This window comes from Hemicordylus capensis, chromosome 1 (assembly GCF_027244095.1).
Source record: "Hemicordylus capensis ecotype Gifberg chromosome 1, rHemCap1.1.pri, whole genome shotgun sequence".
NCBI lineage: Eukaryota > Metazoa > Chordata > Lepidosauria > Squamata > Cordylidae > Hemicordylus > Hemicordylus capensis.
The window spans coordinates 331,228,623-331,246,647 of record NC_069657.1 but is presented as its reverse complement, the minus strand read 5'-3'; the positions used below and the strand labels follow the sequence as shown (position 1 = coordinate 331,246,647).

General features: G+C 43.1%; 1 protein-coding gene across 4 annotated transcripts in view; it reads right to left on the bottom strand.

Annotated features, from left to right (window-relative positions):
* AFG1L (AFG1 like ATPase) overlaps positions 1–18,025 on the bottom strand; it is a 109,845-nt gene that overhangs the window by 5,086 nt on the left and 86,734 nt on the right. For 2 of the 4 annotated variants that reach the window (XM_053296286.1, XM_053296036.1), the window contains 2 exons: positions 8,567–8,707; positions 7,619–7,786 (listed from right to left, as the gene is read on the bottom strand). In XM_053296286.1, the coding sequence (XP_053152261.1) occupies positions 7,619–7,786; positions 8,567–8,707 (309 nt within the window). Of the gene's footprint in view, positions 1–7,618; positions 7,787–8,566; positions 8,708–10,755; positions 10,811–18,025 lie in introns of all 4 variants that reach the window. The other 2 variants (XM_053296118.1, XM_053296197.1) reach the window with 2 other exon arrangements.

The following is an 18,025-nucleotide window of genomic DNA, read 5'->3' as shown; positions in this document are numbered from 1 at the left end:
CCCTGTGGACAGCCCTGGATTAACCATTAAGCAAAATAAGCACGTGCTTAGGGCATCAAGGGAAGGGGGCACCACAGAGTTTCCCCCCTAGCTATCATGCCCTTAACTCTTTCACTGAACATAAGAACATAAGAACAGCCCTGCTGGATCAGGCCCAAGGCCCATCTAGTCCAGCATCCTGTTTCACACAGTGGCCCGCCAGATGCCGCTGGGAAGCCCACAAGCAGGAGTTGCGGGCATGCCCTCTCTCCTGCTTTTACTCCCCTGCAACTGGAACTCAGAGACATCCTGCCTTTGAGGCTGGAGGTGGCCTATAGCCCTCAGACTAGTAGCCACTGATAGACCTCTCCTCCATGAAGTTATCCAGATCCCTCTTAAAGTCATCTAGGTTGTTGGCTCTCACCACATCTTGTGGCAGAGAATTACACAAGTTGATTATGTATTGTGTGAAAAAGTACTTCCGTTTGTTGGTCCTGGCAATCAATTTCATGGGACGACTCCTGGTACTAGTGTTATGTGAGGGGGAGAAAAATTTCTCTCTATCCACTTTCTCCACACCTTGCATGATTTTATAGACCTCTATCATGACTCCCTACAGTCATCTTTTTTCTAAACTAAATAGCCTCAGATGTTGTAGCCTTGCCTCATAAGAACGGTGCTCTAGGCCCCTGATCATCTTGCTTGCCCTCTTCTACACCTTTTCCAGTTCTACAATGTGCATATTAGATGTGGTGACCAGAATTGTACACAGTACTCCAGGTGTGGCCGCACCACAGTTTTGTATAAGGTATTATAATATTAGCAGTTTTACAATTCCCTTCCTAATGATCCCTAGCATGGAACTGGTCTTTTCTACAGCTGCTGCACATTGAGTCGACACTTTCAACGAGCTGTCCACCATGACCCCAAGATCCCTCTCCTGGTCAGTCACCAACAGCTCAGATCCCATCAGTGTATACATGAAGCTGGGGTTTTTCATCCCAATGTGCATCACTTTACACTTGCAAACACTGAACTGCATTTGCCATTTTGTCACCCACTCCCCCAGTTTGGAGAGATCCTTTTGGAGCTCCTCACAATCCGTTTTGGAGCTCCTCACTACCCAAAAGAGTTTGGTGTCATCTGCAAATTTGGCCACCTCACTGCTTACCCCTACTTCTAGATCATTTATGAATAAATTAAATAACATCGGTCCCAGTACAGAGCCTTGGGGGACCTCACTTCTTACCTCCCTCCATTGTGAAAACTCTCCATTTATCCCTACCTTCTGTTTCCTGTCTTTCAACCAGTTAGCAATCCACACATGTACTTGTCCCCTTATCCCATGACTGCTAGGTTTCCTCAGGAGTCTTTGATGAGGAACTTTGTCAAAAGCTTTTTGGAAGTCCAGGTATACTATGTCGACTGGATCACTTTGATCCACACACTTGTGGACACTCTCAAAGAACTCCAAAAGGTTTGTGAGGCAAGATTTACCTTTGCAGAAGCCATGCTGGTTCTCCCCTAGCAGGGCCTGTTCTTCTAGGTGCTTTACAATTTTATCCTTGAGGATGCTTTCCATCAATTTGCCTGGAATGAATGTTAAGCTAACCAGCCTGTAATTTCCCGGATCCCTTTTTGAAAATTGGTGTTACATTTGCTACTTTCCAGTCCTCTGGTACAAAACCTGATTGCAGGGATAAGTTATATATTTTGGCAAGGAGGTCAGCAATTTCATATTTGAGTTCTTTGAGGACTCTTGCATGGATGCCATCTGGCCCTGGCAATTTGTTCGTTTTCAGTTTTTCCAGACAGTTTAGAACATCATCTCTTGTCACTTCAGTCTGACTCAGTTCTTTAGCCTCCATCCCTCAAAAGCCTGGTTCAGGAACAGCCTGGTTCAGGAACAGGTATATGCTCTGTAAAGCCTGGTTCAGGAACAGGTATATGCTCTGTATCCTCTACCGTGAAGATGGACACAAAGAACTCATTTAGCTTCTCTGCAACCTCCATATCTTCTTTAATAATCCCTTTCATTTCCTCATTGTCTAATGGTCCAACAACCTCCCTAGTTTTTGTTATTCTCCTTGATACTTTTAGCTAAATGTTCCTCAAACTCTCTTTTCACCTCCCTTATTGTCACCTTGCATTTCTTTTGCCACCTTGCATTTCACTGCCACACTCAACTTTAGTCAATTTTTTGTAACTGTTTTTATCTGCCGTGTTCAACTTTACTCTGCATTGTTAAAAAACCTTTTTTTTGGATCGGTGAGCGACTAAAGTTTCGAGAAACTACTATACTATGTATATGAAGTAAAAAGTCATAGATTTGCGAACGATTACTGTAAAGAGCAGTACAAAATACTGATAAAACAACCACAAAACACTTATAATTGTGATGGACATGCTGGGGTAAAACGGCGGGGTGGTGGTGGTGGGAATTGCCATGTTTCCAGTGATAAAATATTGTTTGAGTGCAGCATCCCAACAGAAGTGCTACACCTGGAACCACCACCACTACCACCACCACCAAATATGCAAGCAGAAAAATGATCATCTCTGTAAGCCCCCAAGCATCTTGCTGAATTGGAGGGGTATTTTTGGGTGGTATCTTATTAAATTTCTTTGCCAGGACATTCTTGAAGAAGGTTTTAATCTCAATCGATATTTCCTGATTGCATAAATATTTAAGTGTGTGCCTATAATCACACATAGGGTGAAGCTTAATGTCATCCATTGCTTTTTAAAACATCAGCTTAAATACAAAGCACCTTTTTTTGGTTGTTTTAATACTGCTGATTTCGCTTCCATGATTGAAACCTTTGTAAATCCAAGTTAAGTGCTGCGTTTATCATTACTATTTCATTAGAGGTCCCACAACCCAGACTTGAAGGGGAGAGTGGCTGTTTCTCCTAAAATTAATATCACTTTGGGACAAATCCATTAACACTTTACTGATCTATTCACTTTGGGAGAACAATAACTGCAACATGATAGGGGTATTAGGATGAATGTGCTCAGGTGAAATAGGAGAAAAGTTCATGGCTTTGTCTTAAAATAAACACAAAACTGTAGTTCTCTGTGGATGATGTCAGCAGATACATTGTTTGGCTGATTAGAAAAGCATAGGACTCCTCACCTATCATGATAATAACAAGAAAAAATTAGCACAGACAAACATTATGATGGTGGGGAAGGCTGTTTGGAGTGGGGTTGTACAAAGATCTCAGGAGAGAGAAAAACTAAAGCTTTGTCCAATCTTTTAGTAGGGGAAATATTTCGTATTAATAGAGCATATTATTAGGATTAATAGATCAGTGATAATAGCACATAGGCGTGGTGTTAGCTTGACTTGAACATGGCTTTTAAGCTTTAAAAGGGCAATATAACCTCTGAACTATAATTTCAGATCTCTGCAAAATGCCAGAGTCCTATTTTCTACATCTGTAATTCCATTTTCCACATAAGGTCAAGTTTCATTATTCTACTTAAGCTCAACTTCTAACAAAAGGTCTAAGTTCATAACTTCTAGCTAAACCTTCAACTTCAGTTGCCCTATCGATATTGTTGAAATAGATGGATCCAGGAAGCATATAGCATACCACAAAAATGATAGTCATCTGCATCAAAGGATGTTCTCTGTGTGGGTACAGCAAGTCAAACCCATAACTGACGTACATGTATCAGGTGATATGAAAGGTCAAAGAATAAGGGTGTGTGTCAAAAAATAAAGGTTCTAGTCAATCAATATCCCAACACACAAGTAAAAGTCAAGGGTTTCATAGTGGAACAATGGATATAAGAGTGGTAGAGAAAGGATGGAAAGTCTTGCCAGTTCTACAGAGAAAGCTCCATGCTAACTCTCCAAGGCTTGGTCACCTTATCTAGCTGAAACAATTGTTAAAATACTTTTATGTCATTAACTGAATTATTGTGTCTAGCCATTTTTTTTGTGTGGATCATAAAGACAAATCATTCTGGAGGGCCTAGACAGAAGTGCACAATAGTTCTGCTGGGGATACTGGCCATATAACCCAGTAGAGGGCAGTGAATGTTTCAATAAGGTAGTAACTTCTTACACCTTGGAGATAGTCAAGAAAGATGTCCTGATTTAGAGAGGGTTGATAAAGCGAGGAGGGGGGAACCCAAGAACACTACAAATGAAATAAATTGGTAGCAGATTCAGCACAGTGCAAAATTCATTTATGGAATGCTGCCACAAGATGTAGTAACGACCACCGGCAATGATGGTTTGGAAAGTAAATTAGACAAATTCATGGAGGAGCAATTAACTGTAAGAGCTAAATGGAACCTTCATACTAAGGCAGGATGCCTTCTCCATACCAGCAACAAAAGAAGGAAACTGCCTTCCTGCCCCGTTTGTGGGCTCATCAGAAGCATTTGGATAACCACTGTGGGAAACTGGACTAGATAGACCTTTGGTCTGATCAAGCAGGGCCCTTCTTACAGCCTGCTGCAGGCCATGAGCATGGACAGTGATACCGCCCCCAAAGCGACAATTTTATTATCCAGGCCTGCTGTACACATTGGTTAGAATGAGTAGGCTGAATCATAAGGTTGGTAGAGCAGGAAATGCCACCTCTGACTTCAGCGCCAAGATGCCAATTTTGAATATGCACCTGTGAAGAGTACCCCCTTTAATCAGAAAGCTAGCACAGTAGGGAGGGGGCAACGTTCAGCCTCCCCCCCCCTCTCTCTGATGTGCCATTCTTATGTGTAGAAAGCTTGTTTTTAAGCATAAGGAGGGATTATGATAGAATCAAATCATAATTTGATTCTACACCTTCCAGTATCACATCAGCTCCACCTCAACCTACAGCATGAGAAGGCAAGGTTTCAGGCATCCAGAATAATGTAAAGCACTGTGATTTACATTTTAGCTATTTCATTATGATGGCTTTAAAGGCAAAGAAATCTGTGGAAGAGGAAAGCATTGTCCCTCCCCTCCATCACCATGGTAGGTAAATACAAAATTAGGAAGTTCATTGCTAAAGACTGAATCAAACAAAGGTGAATTTGGTGTTTGAATCTAAGGCCATGATCCAGAGGGGTAAGTGAAGCATCCTAAAAGGAAGCCAAATGTCTTATCTGCAAGTTTCCTGCTTGGCAGCTACCATCACAGAACCCCCAAACTATCCAAGTTTATAAAGCAGACTAGGAATCTGATGCGAGAACAATTTTCAGGGAATTGGTTGCCAGTTGGCAGGGGAACACTGAATTTCTTCATTTTAATTTTAAAAAGAGCTTGGGGTTTCCCAGAAGGCAGCTTTTAAGATGGGCATCTCAGAAGACAACATTCTGACATATGCACGGAAGTGATATGCACAACCCTCTGGATTGTTGTCTGAAATACCCAGCCATCGCTTGCATTACCAGGAAACACAGATTAATTAATAGAGACGGAAAATCTCAAGGGGTTTCCCCTCCCCCGTGCTCCAGGGACTTACAGAAACATGAGCGAACACCAATTCAAAACCACAGTCGATAAAAATGCATATTTTTCTTCTCTCATCGTTTTAAAGATAATTCAATCTATTATAAAATGATATGAACATCACTGGGTAGGCAGTTGAATAACATGGTGTGCAAACATGAGTAGATAATCTGTCTGTCCATTTACATTACACAAAGGTATGCTCGGGAGCCAGGAAATTAATCCCAAGGCCTGGCCACCTGATGCCCCAATGCCTTATACACCTCAGACACCAAGAGCCCATCTACCTCCTCCTCTGCTCCAATTTCATTTGCCTTGGCTTCCATTTCCTCTCCTTTACATTCACCAGTTTCCTCATCTCATCGCTCAGAGATTTTTAGGTCATCCGGTTTAGTACAACAAATGCCTCATTGTCATCCATTTGTTTTGCACCGACCAGACAACTTTCCCTGAGGCTGTGCTTGGATTGCTGGATGTACAAAATTTTATCTCTAAGAAAATTTAGGTTCTGTACCTAGAAAGCACATCATGCTCTCTTCTTGTCTTGTGCAAAGCAGCTATCACAGGGGGCTAGGGATATCACCTATCCTGGTGTTACATTTGTTGTCATGAATGCTGGCTGGTCACTGCCTTGTTAGGCTAGTAGTTCAGGAGGCAAGTTGGTGTTTCTTCAGGTAAGCTAAAGGCCGAGTGGTTGTTCCAAGGGGAAGGTGGGCACCGTCAAGTTTGGCTCTGGGCTGGTTTTTAAGGACTGCATGCACAATTTTTTTTTGGGGGGGGGGAGTTAACCCCCCCAGTAACTCTGGCTCAGTGGAGGCTTCCTGGGGGGTCCCCCCAATTTCAGGGGTGAAGTCCTTAAAGTCCAGGCTAGGAGCCAGCTTGGAGTAAGTTTCTCCAAGCCAGCTTCCAATAAAGATTATTGATAAAATATCAGATCAATGAAGACCCGATACAAATAGTGTATCCACACACCCCCATATCATTATTGGATTGGTATTGATCCAATATCTTTGATGGTGCACAGGCCTAGTAGGTAGCACTAAAATATGAATGGCGAAAAGTGACACCTCTTGCTTCCTCCACTGCCGCCATGCTTTTACAATTTTTGTTAATGCTTTACAAGCTGAATGCTTTTTTTGATGGACCACCAGTACAAAAGGGCCACACAGTTAACACCAGCAAGGTGTTCCTCCGGCCTGTAGACATGCTCTGACTTTTTTGTGAACACTTTTATTTTATGTAGTTCTTTGAAGGGTGTATGCTCCCTCACTAGCACTGGAGTGCACATCTCCTTCCTCTGCTGTTCAACAAAAGGAAGTACTTTTTCAGACAGCAAATAATTAATCTATGGAATTCTCTGCCACAGGATTTGGTGATGGCCACTAGCTTGGATGGCTTTAAGAGGGGCTTAGACAAATTCATGGAGGGCAGGTCTATCAATGGCTACCAGCCTGGTGGCTATAGGCCACCTCCAGCCTCAGGGGCAAGATGCCTCTAAATACCATTTGCAGGGGAGAGGACTTCCCAGAGGCATCTGGTAGGCCACTGTGTGAAACAGGGTGCTGGACTAGATAGGCCTTGGGCCTGATCCAGCAGGGCTGCTCTTATGTACATCTCAGACATTCACATTGCCCAATGCACTATTGTCTTTCAATGGAAATCTGAGATACATAATAGCTAAAATGGGTTGAAATATAGATTGGTTGATTAGATAAGCTTCTTGGAAGTGGGGAGAAGTGCTTGCAGCTCCTAATTGGGTCAGTTGGCACATTACACAGACACAAACTGTGGCCAATCCCAGCTCTCTGACAAGGGCACCTGTATCAAACATGTTTTCTCAAATTGTCAAATTCACACTTTTCCATGGTACCCTACAAATGTACTACATAAAGCACCTGTGGAGAGTTCATTTAAAAAGGAACAAGTGTTCTTCCTCTGATGTCAGGAGCTTACTAGGCAAGCTGGGTTGCGCGCTCTCTCTCTCTCTCTCTCTCTCTCTCTTCAGAACATGAGAACAATAGAGGAAGTCAGCTGGATGATCATGTATTTAGAAAGCATTCTTTGTTTTCCTTCTTGTAAATGGCTCTAGAAGCAGTCGTCATGCAAACTGAGGCCCAATACTTTGCCAAAAGCTAGTAGGTCTTTTGGACACAAAGGGTTCCTGCACAAAACACACTGGCTGACCTTCAGAGCAGCAATCTGGGGACATAGCTCTGCATAGTGAGGCTGCTCTTCACTCAGCCAGAGTCTTGTCAAGCAGCAGAGCATACAGGGCACGGGAGGGGGGAGGATGATGTCTGCTGCTCTCCCCTGCCTCTGTAAGTGCTGTTTGTTTTCCTCAAGGACATCTTTCTGAAAGGCAAAGCGCACTTATTACAGAGGCAGTGGAGAGCAGGGAAAAATCACCCCTCCCTCCCCCTGCTTATGCACTCTTCTTCTCAGGAAAGTTCTGGGTGAGTTAAGAGCAGCCTCTCGGCACAGAGACGCAGTTCTGCTATATCCTTGTGCTGCTGCTCTGGATATCAGCCACTGTGTATGTCAATAAACTAAGAGTGAAGCTAGATACGGCGGGAAATGTGGAGTTTCAAACCCCACTTCTCCCTTGCAATGCTACTGTGGATCCTGGGGCAGCATTTGCAGATGATAATTGGAATGGGGGAGAGAAGGTGATTACTCCTGTTCCCTGTCCCCCAGTTCTCCCCTGCAAATCCTTCTCCCTTGCAGCAGTTTTAATTTCTTAACCTAGCTAAGCTCCAACGAGAAGTAAGCCAAGTTGGGGGTGGGGAGGGGATATGCAATGGAGAATCAGTGGGTGCAGGGGGCCCTAAGCACCTCTCCTGCCCATCCATCAATCTTCTCCTGTTATTGCTGCCCCCAACCCACATTTGGTAATAGAATGTCTTGCTTAGCCATTAATGGGGAGCTTTAGCGATTTCAGCTGGACTATGCCAGTTTAATTGTTCTGTGAATTGTTCCCTCTCATTTGTCTCATGTTTCCAAAGCAGCAGGCAAAATTGGTAGAAAAGAGAATGATCTAACTTGCATTAGAAAATAGGTTAATCTTCTCTTGGTAATTTCCAGAACAATTTAAGATGTGTTAATCCTGTCAGAATTTACAAGCTGAATGCTTACCTTTTTGTCATAAAAAGCATCAATGAGCGTAATGAAGCGTCGAGCTTGGGTCCTTTTTGCCATTGTAAAGAGAGGTATGTAATGAATGAAGACTAGGTCAAAATTGTTGGCTATTTCCAAATAATCACTGGCTCCAAGTGGCTGAATCAGAAAACAGAAGAAGTGATAAATCAGCCTATAGAAAGGACAAGCCACAAGTTGAAACACCACTGTTCTGTTACAATGGAACAAAAACTACCCTGCCTATGTCATTTTCTGTTTGTATCAGGCAGAAGGCCTGTTTCTGTGCTAACAAGAGATTAATTCCCCAAGTCTGTAGCTAAGCTTAGCTTTATGTTCTCCTGATTCAATCAATAAGTAATTTGCAGTGGCATCTCCAAAATGAGAGTAGCTGAACATGAGTATTTTAACATATCTGCATTTTGTTCAAATGGGATCAAAATAGCTATGTTTTTTTTAAAAAGCACTCTACAGAGATAAGGTTAAAGAAGAAGAAATTAAATTAGTAATTCTTTAACAAGCAGTTCATTCCTCACTCTTTTACTTTCTGCATCTCCTATTGGTCTAGGTAACTGATAGCATGTGGAGAGAAAAACATTCTGGCACATGAGCAAAATGAGACAGTAGCTACTGTAAAAGAAACCAACTAGGAGCAGGCATATAAGCACAGCACAATAAAACCAGATGCATAACTGGTGTGTGAACTAGCTCAAATTAAATCATTTACTGCTCTATTACTGCTGAAAAGAATTCATGCAAGAACATACATTATACATATCCTATGAATTAGTCCAAAATCCATGATAGAGGTAGATGTATTCCTGAATTAATCCAATCTATCATCAGTTGGTAGGATTTCAGCCAAATCAAATTAAATAGCAGTCACAATATACAAAATGAAGATGAAGCATCATTCATTCAACATGGCACAATGCATTTGGGAGTTAATGAAATGGTCCTACAGACTAGCTAGGATAAACAAAAAGACCAAGAATTACAGCTTTGTGATTCCAGGAGATAACATACCTCTAAATCAGAAATTATTTTACTATACCTAGGACTAGGAAAAACAAACAAGCCCTGGAATGTTTGAGGGGGAAATATTCCATGCTCTGAAATATATTCGAAACATACAGTTGTATCCTCAGAACTTCTGCAAATGCAGACATTCCACTTGTGTGAGGGAGGAAGGGTATTCTTCACCAATCCCTCTGCCTCTCTCCCTAGCCCCATTTTCTCCAAAACACTGCCCTGGAAGATATTCCAACCCTAAGGAGCACATTTTTAGGTGGTGCAGGAGGAGGCTGCAGAACAATGCAGAAGATAGTAAGATGCCTCTTCCTCACCCCATGTGCAAAATGGAATGTTTTCAATTCACAGAAAAATGTATTCAAATATAGCACTATCTTATGCATATTTAATCAGAAGTAAATCCCACTATATTCAGTGAGAATGCACACCTTAGGTTACACTCGAGAGTAAGTTCAATTCAACTCAATGGGACTGAGCAAAGATGCACAGGTGTGGGCAGTTCTTTACAAATGTCTTCTCTGTTCCTATATAATAAATGATTCAAAATGCTCCAAACGAAAAGTCAATTGGGATTGAATACATGGTTTCCTCCCCCATCCCCGCTTTATTCTCCCTTTTCTTTTGGCAAATTATGTTTCTATCAGGTCAGTGTTCAAAGGATTTTTAAAAAAGTTTCCTCTATATCTGTATTTATTTATATTTATATTTATCTATATCTATATATTTTCTATCCTTGAGTATGTTATATTATGTTATGCTGGAATCTTTAGTTGACATTTAAAAAAATGTGGGACAAAAATCACCACCAAAAAACTAGTACATTGGCCCCAGTTCAGCACAGAGTTTGATGTGTACATGGCTGCATTATCTTCATAGCAAGGAAGTTGTGAGTGTGTGCACAGAGAGGACAATGGGCCCAGTGGAGTGCTTTACATCTCAGAAGATGGAAGTTCCTACAGGCAGAAGGCGATATTGTGTCCATTGAAGTTTTACATCTACCTACAATACTTCAAAATTCATGTCAATGGAAACCAGAGAAATAAAAGACGGCTCCACAGTGCAACAAAACAAACAGAAGTGATAAAGGGAAATTTAAATCCTTTCAATTCATAAAAAAGAACCACATATCTTGGGTTGTACAGATTATAATAAATTACCTTGAGCAAAGGAGTGTTTGGGAAAACAGCTAATACATGTTGAAGACAGAGATACCTACAGAAAGATTTTATGTACAAATCAGAAGTTTCAAGACACACGGATACAATTATATATTCAATCTTGAAGCAGACGCGTACGAATTCCTTCATAAATGCATGTACATCACTGCATTGGATGACTGGCAGCTGAATGTGGGCACTGACTCTATTGTGAGGCTGCCCAACTTTAGCCTTTTGGCTGTTGTTGGACTACAATTCTCATCATTCTTGATTACTAGTCACTGTGGCTGGGGATGATGGGAGCTGTGGTCCAAAAACAGCTGGACAGACAAAATTGTGCAGCCCTTCTCTACTCTAAAGCACTGAGTGCACAGTAATATGAACATTCCTTTAGTGGAATTAGACCGAGATGGCTCAGTCACACATGTAGTCATCATCAATGCCGAACTAACAAAAAGATTCGACAGGAAAGTGTGAGTGTGAGTGTGTGAGAGAGAACTATGAAAGAATGGTCCAATGTTTTACAGAAAAGAAAGCTGGCTGAAATTTACAAAAAGGCAAGATGCCTCCTTGTCTTAAGGAGGCTATTATTAGACCACTTTTGAAGAAAACTGCATTGGATCCCTTGGAGTTAGCCAATTACAGACCTATTTCTAATCTTCCATGGTTGGGCAAGGTGACTTTGCAGGTGGTGGCCTCTCAGCTCCAGGAAGTTTTGGATGATGCAGATTATCTAGACCTAATTCAAACTGGCTTTCGTGTGGGCAGTGGGGTTGAGATTGCTTTGGTTGGCCTGATAGATGATCTCCAACTGGCTATTGACAAAAGGAGAGTGATTCTGCTGATCCTTTCGGATCTCTCTGCAGCTTTCGATACCATTGACTATGTATCCTTCTGGACCACCTGAGGGAGGTGGGATTGGGTGGCACTGTTTTACAGTGGCTCCATTCCTAACTCTCTAGTAGATTCCATATGGTGTTGCCTGGTATTCTGCAAAGTGAGAACTAAAGTGTGGAGTTCCACAAGGCTCCATACTGTCTCCAATGCTCTCCCAGTGGTTTCATCTACATGAAGCCGCTGGGAGAGATCATCAGAAGGTTTGGTACAGGGTGTTATCAATACGCTGATGATACTCCGGTCTATTTCTCCATGTCAATCTCATCAGGAAATGGCATATCTTCCCTTAATGTCTGCCTGGAGGCAATAATGGGCTGGATGAGGAATAACAAAATTGAGACTGAATCCAAATAAGATGAAGGTACTGATTGTGGGCGGTCGGGACCCAATAGATGGTTTAGATCTGCCTGTTCTGGATGGGGTTACACTCTCCTTGAAAAATCAGGTACTTAGCTTGGGAGTGCTCATGGACCCAAAGCTCTCCCTGGTTTCTCAGATTGAGGCAGTGGCTAGAAGCATTTTTTATCAGCTTTGGTTGACATGTCAGTAACATCCATTTCTGGAGGTATATGACCTTAGAACAGTGGTACATATGCTGGTAACCTCCAGGCTTGACTACTGTAGTGTGCTCTATGTAGGGCTGCCTTTGTATGTAGTCCAGAAACTAACGATTGGAACAGAATGAGGCATCCAGCCTGGTCTCCAGGACAACATGAAGGGACCATATAACACTGATTTTAAAAGAATCGCACTGGCTGCCGATATGTTTCCTGGAGAAATACAAAGTGTTGGTTATCATCTATAAAGCCCTTAATGGCTTGGGCCCAAGGTTTTTAAGAGAGTGCCTTCTTTGTCATGAACCCTGCCGTCTGTTGCGATCTTCTGGAGAGATCCGGTTATGGTTGCCGCCAGCTCATTTGGTGGCAACCCGGGACCGGACTTTCTCTGTGGCTGCCCCATGGCTTTGAAACTTCCCGCTGAAATAAGAGCATCTTCTTCTCTCTTTGCTTTCAGGAAGACTCTCAAGACCCACCTGTTCTTGCAGGCTTTTAAATTTTAATTTTAATAATTTGTTTTAATAATTTATGCTATTGTTTTTATTGTGTTCTGTGGATTTTAATCTGTGACTTTTATATTGTTTTTAAATTCTGTATACCGCCTAGAGATGTATATCTCAGGCGGTATTAAAATATGATAGATAGATAGATAGATAGATAGATAGATAGATAGATAGATTCAGTGCTGGGTATACTTTGCTGCATTGCATGAGGGGGGCAACCTTTCATGGCTCCAGTGTGCCACAAACAAGGTTTGGGACTGTAAAAAAATTTTTTTTTAAATCAAATGGTACCCAACCTTGTCTTGGGGGTGCGGGCGGGGGGGGGAGGCCCTGCACTTGCTATCATTTCTGAGCCAGCTTTATCAGGAGCACTGAGACACAGATTCTTTGTTTCTTTAGTTTTGGAAAATATCTAAGACCCCTGAAGCAGACCCTCCACCCATAAGAAAACATGTGCTCTGCTACAAGTTTCTCAAAAGCATCACTTCAGCCTTGCCAGCTGCCCATTATACAGCTGATGTTCTCTTGCAGGCACTGAGAGAGTGCCGGGCACATCTGCTGAGACACAGAACTGGGCGTTGCCAGCATCTATGTATCCTCACAGACAATGAGATGTCTTTGTGTTGGAACCTCCAAAGCCTATGAGTAAGCCAAAGCCTGTGTCCCTAAAAACAAACCCCAAAATGCTCTGAAATAATGAAATGAAATAAAACAAACCACTAATACAAGCTAATTAAAAGGTCTCTATTTCATCTTCTTTGATATCTCTGTTGCACTTCACACAGTTGATCACTCTCTATTGCTGGCTTCCTTTATGCTCCAGGCTTCCATGACTCTATCCTCAGATCGTTTTCTTCCTTCCTGTTAAATCAGTCTTTCAGTGTTTTCAAAATTCCTCTGTTTGCCATCTTTCCATCAGTGTCTCTCTAGAATCTGTCGTGACCCCTGCCATCTCTCTCTCTATGCTATCCCTTGCTTTTAGTACCATATGTACGCTAACAGCACTTAGCTTGTTGCCAGCAATGCTTTTCTGTTGGCTCCCAGGAGCCACCTCGTTTGTGTTTGAGTCTCCAGGCTTGGAGATCTCATTCTGGACATGCTCAGGAGCCTCAAAATCTTGTGAGCTCTCTGTTTCTGACATCTGACACATCACTTAGTGATAGTGGGCCAGTCACCCCTAGATTTGGCTCCTAACAAGCATCTTGTAAAGGGGAGCAGATGTACTCCCTCCCTGTGCTGGGATATTCTAAGTAGACCCCAGAAGTTCACTAACTCTCTGCCAAGGCCACTCTGCCCTCAGAATGAAGTGCCTCCCCCTCCTCCCACATTGTTATACTCAGGAAGAAAGATTAGCAACAAATGAATACTTACCAGTTCCACCCAACACACCTATCCAACAAAAAAGGTCACTTGGAATTTGCCCCCAGGATACGTCTTGGAAGAAGTCCCAATTATATGAAAAAGTCCCAATTACATGATCCAGTGTACTCCTTGTGACCTTCTACTCACCAGCTACCCTGGAGTTACACGCAGCTTTTTGGACATTTTACTGTCCACAGGCCATCACACAAGGCTGTGTACAGTACTTCGTGCCACTCTCCAGATCAGCTTTCTTGCCCAGCCTGATCTGCTTAGTCGGTAACATAGGAAGCTGGTTTCAGAAAGGAATCACACTCGTGGATTCACCTTTACCCCCTCCAACCTCCCTTCACCCGCCTTGGCCTGAGCTGTCCCTGAAGAACGAGGTTCACTGGTTATTCCTGGAGTCCTTCGTCCAGATCAGACGATATGAATGTTTGCCCCTCACTGGGCCCAAACTCTATCTCTATTCCACTTTCTGAAATCCAACCGCCTCTTTCTCTAAAAAGCCTCTTTCTCTTTTCCACCTGGGAACTTACACAATAAGGACACTAAGCTAAAAGGCCTCATTGCAGTTGAACGTATAGTAATATTGCTTTAACTACACATTTCTCTCCCCAATACCCCTCCATACAATATATATCATCTTTTTATTTTTGAAACTTGAATCTGGTCTCAATCCAGTTGTTTCCTTAGTCCACAACTTTGCGCAAATTAAAACTAATGTGAAACTGTTCCTAGCTGAGCTAACTTTCCCCATGCAAGCCCAAAAGCAGATTTCAGGGTATCTGCCAATCACCCCAGAGCAGTTTCATTAACAAAGTCTACCTCCTTACCTTAGATCTTTCTCCCGCCATTCAATCCCATATCTCCCAACTGTCTGATTGACATTTTCACTTGGATAAGAACATAAGAACAGCCTTGCTGGATCAGGCCCATGGCCCATCTAGTCCAGCATCCTGTTTCACACAGTGGCCCACCAGATGCCACTAGAAGCCTACAGGAGAAAAAACGAAAAAGAAACCGTGCAAAGTGTGGAGACAAAGGGGCCATGAAAAAGATGCCAATAACTGCAAAAACACAAATTGTGCTGCATTTAAAGATCCAGAGTAGGGATGGGCCCGGACCGGTCCGGAGGCCATTGAAATAGCCTCCGGACCAGACCGGTCCGGACCTGGTTGGTCCGGTTCGGGTGGGGGGGTACCTTTAAGAGCGGCGGGAGAGTTTACTTACACCTCCCGCCGCTTGCTGGGAAAACTCCCAGCAGTCCTCTGTGCGGCGCGCGCACAGGTCACAGAGGCGTGCACGTCTCTGTGACGTGTGCGCGTGCCGCGCAAAGGACTGCTGGGAGTTTTCCCAGCAACGTCGGGGAAGGGGCGGTAGGGAGGTATCCTGCTGCCCCAATTACACATAGGATTACGGCGAAAGATCGGGAAAGCGGTGGGAGGGGTAAGTAAAGTGCCGGACCGCAGTTGGCGGTTCCGTGCACACCCCTACTCCGGACTGGTCCGGACCTGGGTGGTTCGGATTGGGGGTGGGGGTCGCTTTAAGAGCGGCAGGAGGGTTTACTTACCCCTTATGCTTTGCACGCACGCACAATGTGCGTGCACGCAAAGCTTTACTGGGAGTTTTTGCAGAGCAGCAGTGGGGAAGGGGCGGCAGGGAGGTATCCTGCCGCCCCAATTACTCTAGCATTTATGGTGCCACAGCGGAAAGCGGCGAGAGGGGTAAGTAAACCCTCCCGCCGCTCTTAAAGCGGCCCCCCACCCCAGTGCCGGACCGCAGTGTGGCGGTTCCGTGCACACCCCTAATCCAGATATCTATGTGGAGGAAATGAACAAGACACATATATCCATTTATCAATACCTAAAGATGCTATATTAATAGTCTAGAGTAAATAGATAACAACAACAATTAGTAGTCTAGAATAGCTAGATAACAATAGCAATTATCTTGCAGATAGTATCTGCACATGCATATGACCAAAATATTGCATCTCAATGAATAAGACAAAAGTCATAATAAAAGGTAAATGCACATTCAAACCCAAACTGGAATCTTTGTCTCCACACTTTGCACGGTTTCTTTTTCGTTTTTCCTCCTGATTTGGCATGCAACCCATTTTTTTCTACTAGAAGCCTACAGGCAGGAGTTGAGGGCATGCCCTCTCTCCTGCTGTTACTCCCCTGCAACTTGTACTCAGAGGCATTCTGCCTTTGAGGCTGGAGGTGGATGCTTCATTGTTGTCTCAAGCTCAATATGTCTAAAGCAGAAGCCCTATTCATACATTATATTGAATACTTGTATTCAAGTGTACAGTGTACACAGGTCTGTACACAGGTCTGTACACAGGTACAGTTATTCACAATTTATGTTGAACATAGGTACAGCAGTACACTTTCTATCTCTACCTCTACTTTTCTATCTCTACCTCTAATCTAATTTGATTGGCCTTTACCCAAGTTGACTTTAAAATCAACACAGATACAAGTATAGGACTAGAATCTTTTATCCTAAGCTCTCTTCTCCTCAAACTCTAGGCATTGACAAGATCATCATCTATCCTTTTACAATATTGTAAGACTACAGACCTTCCTCTGTCCCATATCAAAAACTCCAATTCACACCCTGGTCATTTCTCACCTTGGTTATTGCAACCTTCTCCTCTCTGATATTTCGTTGGCTCATCTTGTTCCTTTCATTTCCATCCAGTATTCTGCTACCAGAATCATTCCCCTCTCTCATCATATTGACCACATCATACCCCTGCTTAAATATTTTCTTTGGCTTCCTGTCCACTTTCAGATCCAACACCAGCTTCTTGTCTCTACCTTTAGTGGCTGCCATGGCCTTGTCCTTCCTTACCTCTCCTTTCTCTTATCCTATTACCCTTCTGTCCATGATCTTGGATCTTCCTGCTCTTTCATCCACAACTGCCTGAAGGGCTTATGTTCCCTCAAGCAATTTTATCTTTTCTTCATTGCTGCTCCTTATATGTAAAGCAGATGTTTTGTCAATAAGCTACAGCCCCTTCCTTTTTTGAAGCCTTTGGCACAATGCCTGAGTTTCCATTCCTACTGTAACAAAGCTTAAGTACACATAACTGAAACAATAGCATGCTCTTCCTGTTTACCCCAGCCTCAGTTTTTCCTCTCTTCCTCTGTTGTCTCCTTTGTATCCATAACTAGATTGAAAGCCCTTCAGGTCCTCTCATTCTTTGTGAAGTTCCATGTGCATGGATGACACTATATAAATACAATGTAATAAATCTAAAAAATATCACAGAAATCTGAGTGCCTTGTAACAAGTCAACATACTTAAGATGGGGATGGGGGTGGTGGAGAGATTTAATAACGTTTGGTTCTGTGAAGATATGACGCTGCCTTATCAAGAGTCACACCACTGATCCACCTAGCCCAGCATTGTCTATTTCAACTTGCAGTCATTCCCAAAGGCCTCAGCCCAAAGGCCTTTGCCAGCCATGCCACTCGAGATATTTTCAGATGAATGTTCCAAGGATGGAAGTAAGGATTGTGCCTGGGCTCTACCACTGAGCTATGGCTCCTTTTTCATTGCTCAGCACATTGCGCAACAAAGACTGGCCCATTCCCTGCACAGCCCTCAGGGATATATCTGTGGAAGAAGCAAAGAGGGTTTTTGCAGGGAGTGGAAAGATGCAAAAACAGCTTCCCCATCTCAATCTGTGCATGCTGGGCTGTAGAACAAGCCTTCCCTGCAGCTGCTCTTCAGCCTCTCCATGAGGAGAGAGCCCTTCTTCCACCCTTGTATCGCTGCACAGCATGAGGATCACCTAATCCTAACTATTGGCGGGGGCCACAGGCTCTCATTACTGAAACTGGTTACTCATTTAAATTTGTTGGAAAATATTGTCATGTCCTTGAATGTGCCAGACAAGTTACTGAAGCTTGCCTAGCAGTTCAAGGTCCTACATTG